Source organism: Echinops telfairi, unplaced genomic scaffold (genome assembly GCF_000313985.2).
Source record: "Echinops telfairi isolate 266 unplaced genomic scaffold, ASM31398v2 ScPeMD7_6080;HRSCAF=6971, whole genome shotgun sequence".
Lineage (NCBI taxonomy): Eukaryota > Metazoa > Chordata > Mammalia > Afrosoricida > Tenrecidae > Echinops > Echinops telfairi.
The window spans coordinates 8410720-8419149 of NW_022109980.1; the positions used below are offsets into that span (position 1 = coordinate 8410720).

General features: G+C 37.7%; 1 protein-coding gene across 1 annotated transcript; it reads right to left on the minus strand.

Annotated features, from left to right (window-relative positions):
• Positions 1–6986: 6986 nt before the first annotated feature.
• LOC101640410 (actin-related protein T1-like) lies at positions 6987–8120 on the minus strand. The gene has a single exon (XM_004713066.1). It carries the CDS (start codon positions 8118–8120, stop codon positions 6987–6989), a length of 1134 nt encoding a protein of 377 aa, XP_004713123.1.
• Between the last annotated feature and the right edge of the window lie 310 nt (positions 8121–8430).

Genomic DNA, 8430 nt, shown 5'->3' on the forward strand with positions numbered 1-8430 from the left:
GAGTGGCGATACTGGGAGGGTGGAGGGAGGGTGGGTTGGAAAGGGGGAACCAATTACAAGGATCTACATATAACCTCCTTCCTGTGGGATAGACAAAAGAAAAGTGGGTGAAGATAGATGTCGAACAGTGGAAAATATGACAAAATAATAATTTATAAATTATCGCGGGTTCATTAGGGAGGGGGATGCGGGGAGGGAGGGGAAAAAATGAGGAGCTTATGCCAGGGGTTTAGGTGGAGAGCAAATGTCTTGATAATGATAAGGGCAATGAATGTACAAATATGCTTTACAAAATTGGTGTATGTATGGATTGTGATAAGAGTTGTATGAACCACTAATAAAATTATTTTTAAAGTGAATAAATAAATTAAAATTTTAAAAAATAATTACTGTCCTGGAAACCCACAAAGGCAGCTCTATCCCATGCTATAGGATTGCTCTGAGTTGGAATCATTTGATGGCAGGGAGTGCTTTCTTTAAAAACCACCAATAGGCAATTATTTTAAAGCAAAGAATAAGATGTCATGGCCGGAGATACCAGATTCATAAAAATAGATCAGCTAGAATGTAATGATAAAATTCACACTCTGAGGAAAAATCGTTGAATTGAAACCTAAACTACCATATAAACCTTCACTGAAAAAACAATAGCATAATAATTTTAAAAAGAAATGAAAAAAGTATGCTCACAGAATGAGCTGGGATCATGCAGCTCAATGAACTAGAATACAGAGTCCAAAAATAAACTCATGTGTATATGGTCAACGGTTTTTAAACAAGAATATCAAGAAAATTTAATAGAGAAAGAGCATTCTCTGTACCTCTATCATATTATATAGAAATAGACTCAAAATTCATCAATGGTCTAAATATACACTGTTTTGAGTTTATCAGAAAATCTTCATGCCTTTGGATGCGGCAATAATTTCTCAAATATGATACCTAAAGAACAAATAACCAAAAAAAAGAGAAATTGGACTTGATGAAAACCGAAATTGTTTTTGTATCACATGTAACTAATAAAAGTAAAAAGCCAACTCACAGAATCAAACAATTTTGTGAAACATATATTTCAAAAGTATCTGGCATTCAAAATATATTACAACCAGCATTAAAAAGAAATAATTCAATGAAAAATGGGCAGAGAATTTAGACAGAAATTCTCCACTGAAGATACACGAATGCTGACAAAACACATGAAAAGAATGAGTGACTATTGAGCATATGAGCTTTCCTGTGTTGAAAACGTTTTAGAATTAGTTTCAGTGACAGCTGCACAACCTTATGAATATGCTAAAGAACACTGAATTGTGCACATTTTTAAAATGTCAAAAAAATATTATGTGAATTATACTTCAATTTTGTTTAAAAAATAAATTTCAGCAGCCAGTGAATATTTGTGAAGGATATGAATTGTCCTATTCTATTCTTTTCTATTCTTATAACTTATAAATTTGAAGTGTCTCCTACTAAAAAGGTGAAAAAATTAATTAACTGGGATCTGGTCGCGGGTAAGCTACAGACACATCTAACTCGAAAGTCCTCTTGGAAAATATTTCTCTAACACTTTTCCAATCTTATCAAAATTATGAAACATAGAGAAAAGTACAGCCCCTGAGTGGTATGAAGGACGTAGGAAACCGTGTGCTGCGATTGCAATTAGATTTGGGGTAAGTTAATTAATTTAGAGACCATTTAGTGAAATTTGCATGTAGTTTATAAATTTAATAGCAGTGTATACATGTTCTAAAAGTGACTGTGGTAAGTTTTGAACATACCATTGAATATAATAAAAATCCACAATATGTACTTTATATGAACTATGTCTGAATAAAGTTGTTTAAAGAAAGGTGAAAAATTCTGAGTTTTATAATTATAATGTGATTATATCAGTCAATGTCTTTGATCATAGGAAACACGCAATGAAATATTGATATGTTAAGGACATGATACCTGCAATTGACTCTCAAGTGATTCAGAAAGCATGGAGTGATGTGTTGATAAATTGACTCCTCAAAATAAGAGTCCTTTTCAGTGTTTATTGATTTCCATGGTACAAGATGACTGGAAACTACCCAGGTTAACACTTGTAACAAGTGTGCAACCATGGCAACTCTATAATTTGATATTACTTCAAAAATTACAAAACAAAAGGCCTCAAGTATATAAATAGGATTTTAATATCCATACTTCTAGAAAATAAAGCGAAACTCAGAAAAATGAAAATTATAACAATCCCCAAACAGGCATATATTGCAATACTACAGAAAGCATGGCTATTATAGATACTTAAATGAACTTACAGAAATATATTCAAACCTTTTAAATAAGTATAGTGCATAAAATATTTTAGTTGACTGATAGATGTTACAGATTTTTAGACAAACGTCAACAATGTTAATGAAATTAAAATCACATACCATACAACTCAATGATTTAAAATGTATACACAAAGAGTTTTAGTATATTCAGAGTTCAGCAACCAATTCATCACAATTCACTTTAGCATATTTTATTCATCCCTAAAACAAGTCCTCCATCATTAAACCTTCACCCCACAACGTCCTTATTCTCCCCAGTCCTAGATAATCACCAATATAAAAAGATTTCTTTTTCTCAAAACTGGTGCTGTAAAAAATGGTGCTGGTAAAAGGATCGAGTCCAATTTATCGGTCACCTAGGGAAAGCAGTTTTCAGAAGACTTCCAAACTAGGAAGACGGAATTGGCTGTACACATCTGAGGAATTAGCCACGGAGAACCTTATAAATAGCTGGGGAACATTATGAGATAATCATGCCAGAACGTGGACACCCCCCCCCCCAAGATCGGAAGGCCCTCAAAATATGATGGAGTAAGAACTGCCTTCTCATAGTAGAGTCGACCATAGTAGCACGGATAAAGCAAAGCTTTGGGGACATTCGTCAGCTGATAAGGCACAACTAAAAATTGAAAAGGAAAGGGGTAGGATTGAAAACAATCCCTAAAGTTATCTATCTATGTATATATAAAGAAACCATTCTTAAAATATTGTAGATGCAAGTCAATGCCTCTGTGAGGTCAGATTCTAAAGTCCTACAGTTCATGATAATGATCATTAAATCATTAATGGCAGAGAAAAATAGTCAGGTGTATGCAGTGAGGTAGGTATTTGAGGAATCATTTCCAATAGGCATTGAGAAATGGAGGTGGGAATGTTGTACTGCTTCTTATCAAGAGCTGATAACACATCCATCTAAATGAGGAAGATATCAGTTGTGTATCCTAAAACCATGTAGATGGAGGGTTTTGTTATTTGTTTCTCCCCACTATTCTTAGTTCTCTCTAAACTCCTTACTTCATAAAAAGCACAAAATGAAGATTGAAGCTGCTGAATTTATAATATCAAGCGTAACTCTCCCTGTTGTCTATGGACATACAGCTTGCCTCATTACTCTGACATACTGCGTTCCTGTGGTATCGCTTTTCTGGCGCACATGGAGCCCCATAGTTGAGAACTCACTCTCTTTGTACAAGTGAATGGGTGTGGGTCAGAATAGTGGCCCCTGATTTCTCTCCACCCAACAAGAGAAGGATGGATAACATCCATGTATTACAGGACAGACTCCATGGCCCTCTCTCCTTTGTCAAAAGGTCTTCGCAGAGATGCAAGAACAAAACTCCTGATAATGAAAGGACCTATCAAGTTGCATTATTCTAAATCTCTTTTTTTTTAACCCTAAGAAACTGAACTACTGGAGTGCTCTTTTATCTGTTCCTGGAACTTTCAAAACTCTTTTTTTCTCTCACTTTATTGTCATCATTATTATATTTTACTTGAAAATAGTTTGACTCACAACAGATCACCAAAATCTTAGAGTTTCAGTGTAACCTGTATTAAAATTCCCCTCATAATATTCTACATTGTCTAAACCTGGAATTTGATATTGATACAATAATATTTACTCAGTTTCACATCTTATTCATATTTTACCCAGTTTCATTGTATACATTTTTGGGATATAGTTCTATGAAATTTTATCATGTATCTAGTGATGTGCAATCATTGCCAAAATCAAACATTATTGTATCATCAAAAATAACCCCCAACGTATTATCACTTATGTTAAGCTTTGTTATCCAGAGAAACAAAACCAATGCCTCTCTCTCTCTCCATATATAAATAAATATATATGTGTGTGTGTGTGTGTGTGTGTGTGTGTGTAATTTTATATCAAGAAGACATAGCAACCCAGTAAAAAATCAAGTCCGTAAGTTAAATGCAAGCAGAGACCCTCGTTAGACTCACATAGCTGCAGACCTATGACACAGAAAGATGAAGCTGGATGCAGGAATATCACAGGCTGGTGAGTACAGAGTCGCATGGATTCAAGGTTGGTGGAAACATGTTAGGGCATAGACAACGCTCAGGGTCAAGCAGCCCATGTGGGACCTCCCCTGGAGGCAGGCACAAGGTTCCAGCAAGCAGGAAGGTGGAGGGACAGAGAGAGAGAAGTTCCCAGTTCCTCCCTTAAAAGAAGCCCCCCACCCCCACCCCACAAGGAAGTATCATCAGGTTATGTATGACACTTCCATACAAATTCAAGTTGACGTGAAATCATTCAACTTCCACGTCACTTAAAAGCCACACCCTACCTCCAGCTCTAAGCCCTTTGCCACCACTGAGCTGGCCTCTATCAGCATGTTTCACTCTTCTTATACATAAATATATATATATAAATTTTACGAAGTGTAGCACCACGAGATTAGTTTTTAAATTAATTATTATTAATAACCTTCATATCTATTCAAGTTGTTGCATGCACCAATAATTTATGCCTTTATGTTACCGAGTAGTATTTCATTGTATAGATATCCTACTATTTACCAATTTATCCAATGAAGGATAGTCACGTTGTTTTCAGATTTGACTACAACTAATCCTACTCTTAGGAATATTTATGTGCAAGCTTTTGTGTGAACATATATATTTTTATTTATTTTAAAAATTGTCAGTTTTTAAAACAACGAAACTAAACAATGTATGTTCAGGCATATTTCGTTTTATAGGAAACTGCTAAACTGGTTTTCAGAGTAGCTGTACCATTTTACATCCTCACCAACATCCTCAGCAGCATCCAGTTGCTCACCTCCTTGCCATCTCTTGTGATGTATTATCAATGTGTCTTATTGTGAGGCATTCTAAGAGGTGTGAGGTGGTATTTCATTTTAAATCAAATTTTTCCATCCCTAAAGGAATGGAAATATTTTCAAGTGTTTATTTCCATCTACATATCATCTTCGGTGGAGTGTCTTTTCAAGTCTTTTGTGCATTTTCTAATTGGATTGTGTATTTTCTAACTGATGGATTTGGAGAGTTCATTATATATTCTAGACTTTACTATTTTACAAAAATGTGATTTGGAAAAAAATTCTCTAATATGTGCCTTGTCTTTATCCTGTTAACAAGTGTTTTTTTTCACAATAAAAGTTTTTCATTTTGGTAATGTTCAATATCTAAAAATTTTTCTCTGTGGTCCAAAGTCACAAAGACTATGTTTGATTCTTTCTTCTAAAGGTTTCACAGTGTTATGTTTTATAAGGATGTTAATGATCCATTTTGAGTTGTTTTCCATATAAGGCAAGAAGTTTAGGTTAAAGTACATTTTTGTATATGGATGTCCAATTTTAATGCCATTTGTTATACACTTCTTACTTCATTAAATTACTTTTACACACTTGTAGAAAAGTAAATTGGTTGTACCTATGTGTTTTCATTTCTGGGCTTTGTATTGTGTTTCCCTGATCTACTTACTTATGCCTTCTCGATAACACATAGTCTTGAACACAGGCGACACACAGTCTTAATATCAGGAAGTATTACTCCTACATCTTCTTCCAAAATTAGTTTTGCTATTCTAGTTCATATATCATTCCATACAAATTTTAGAATGAGCTTGTCTATATCTACGAAGAATCATTCAGGCTGAATTTCTTCAGTGGAATTCTTTTTTATTATTTCACGTCTTTCTCTGTCTCTTCTTCCCATCTGCATTACTTCTTCCTTCCCAATTCCCCGTTAACTGGTGTAAAGCCCCTGATGCATGTCTTCCTACACTTTTCTCCATGTTCTCATAACCATTAAAACACATTTTCAAGTATATATGTGCCCATACGGGACTGTCATTGTTTTCTTTAACCTAGCAAAAAATTTATTATAAAGTCATCTTTTCATTGTACATGTCTTTTCCAGCAATACTATGGGACTGTTCCACAAATGAACATGAAAAAATTCCCTTTATTAATAATTTATTCAAAAATACTATTTATAATATTGATATCCAACACAATATTGCTGAGAATTCTTAAAAAGAGAAGACTACACTTATCAAGTAGAGGTGGAGATGATTCATACAATTCCTTATTGGAAGGCAGAGACTCTGAGCTTAGATAATCTTAAGCAAATGGTTAATTCTGCGCTGACCTGTCTGTAAATGCGAGTAGTAGCTCCATCCTATTTAGCTGGTCAATCGCATCAAAACACCCAGCTGCATGGTTTCTTGAGCCCTAAGAACGGAATAGCATTGTTGAGCCCCAGGAACAGTGTAGCTAGCGTTCCTGCTTATACTGTACTTCTTTCCCGGCCAGTGCCCATCTCCTGGACACTGGTTTGTAGCACCACCCAAAATGCTTGTTTACAATGCTGATCCCAGAGCCCCTGCTAGATTAAGTCACTGAGCAGGAGGTCCAGAAACCTCCATTGACAACATACCCCAGGGGATTGGCTCAACTCAAAAGCCAAGTGTTTCTTAGGAAGCACATAGGAGAAGGGGGGAATAGATTTAATGATTCGCTACTAAGGAAAGAAGTTATTCTGGTACAACGAAGAATGAAACACAGTCAGAAAGGGCAAACCACTTTTTATTGAAGCATGAATTACAGCATGAATATTAATCTCCGTGCCCCTATTTCCCATGTGCCCCAAGTTCTCTGCTGTGCTTAGAGTTCTCTAAAAGCATTTTCTCTGGATCACAGATGGCCCATACTCCTTGAAATCAGCACTGGTGATCCACATGTCCTTGAAAGTACTCGTGGAGCTCATTATAGATGCACCGACCCACCCACATATATACCTATCTAAGTAAGCTGTGATCTTTATGGCAGTTCCTTGTTCAGCTGTTGGTTTCAACTCCTTAAAGAGGCGTTCCTTGAACCCAGAGAGAAGCGTGGTGCCCCCAGACAGCACAATGTCTTTAAAGAGGGCACTCTGGATGTCGGTGTCACATTTCATGATACTATTGACGATCATTTCTGGAATCCCAGGGCTTCGGAAGTCCATCTGGCTGGGTGTAAAGAGGGCCTCGGGCACCTGGTACAATTGGTCCCCCAAACAGATGACATTGCCATCCGGCAGTCGGTATTCTTTCTGGGGCTTGCCCCGGCTTTGCTTGGGCTCCTTTCCTGGATCCAAGGCCACGTAGCACAGCTTCTCTTTAATGTCCTCCACCACGGCTTTGTTGATTGAGGAGTAGTGGTTATACCCTCTGGTCAGGAGAATCCAGGTGAGGTACTCGGTGAGGTCGTTTCCTGACACGTTGAGGGTACTGACGGCATGAGGCAGGGCATGACCCTCAAAGACCGGAACGGTACATGTCACCCCGTGTCCGCTGTCCACGACCAGGCCGGTGACACTGGCAGAGGCATAGAGTACTACCACTGCTTGATTAGACAGGTAGAAAGCAGGCACTTTAAAGTTCTCAAACATCACTTCTGCCATCTTCTCACGGCTCTGGCTTGGGGTTAAGGAGGGCTCCGTCATGAGCACTGGCTGCTCACTGGGTATCACGCCAAGCTCACACTCGAAAAGGTGCTGCCACAGCTTTCCCATGTCGTCCCAATCGGTGATCTGGCCGCGTTCAATGGGGTGCTGAAGGATGAGCGGCTCATCGTTATACAGGGCTTCGTTTCCGATGAGGTAGTTCTTGTTCTTGGTTTTTGCCAAAGATATGTTAAATCGCTTATGCCCCACAACAGAATTGATTATTTGACGGGGCACAATCTCCTTAGAAAAGCCTACTTTACAGAATCCAGAGCCGTTGTCAAAAACCACTGCTGGAGCATCTAAAGTATGTCTATTAGACATGTCTGCCATATCCTCTACTGAGCTCCCCCCAAGTAACAGCAGAACACTTGGGCCACTTTATGACATGTCACTTCTGGAACGTTAAAGAGCACAGAATTCCACAGTCCTAAGACTGTCCCCCAGTCAGAGCTACAGGCTGTTCCTAATGCCCAAGAAAACGCCACCCTTCTCCATGAGCCTGATCTCCTCTCATGTGGAGCTTGCTACAGCCATTTCAAAGATGGTCGTGCCCTGTGTAACAGTGTAACCAAGAAACCATTGTCCTCAGTGAGCATCAGAGGACCTGAAAGGGACAGGGCTATGATGCAGC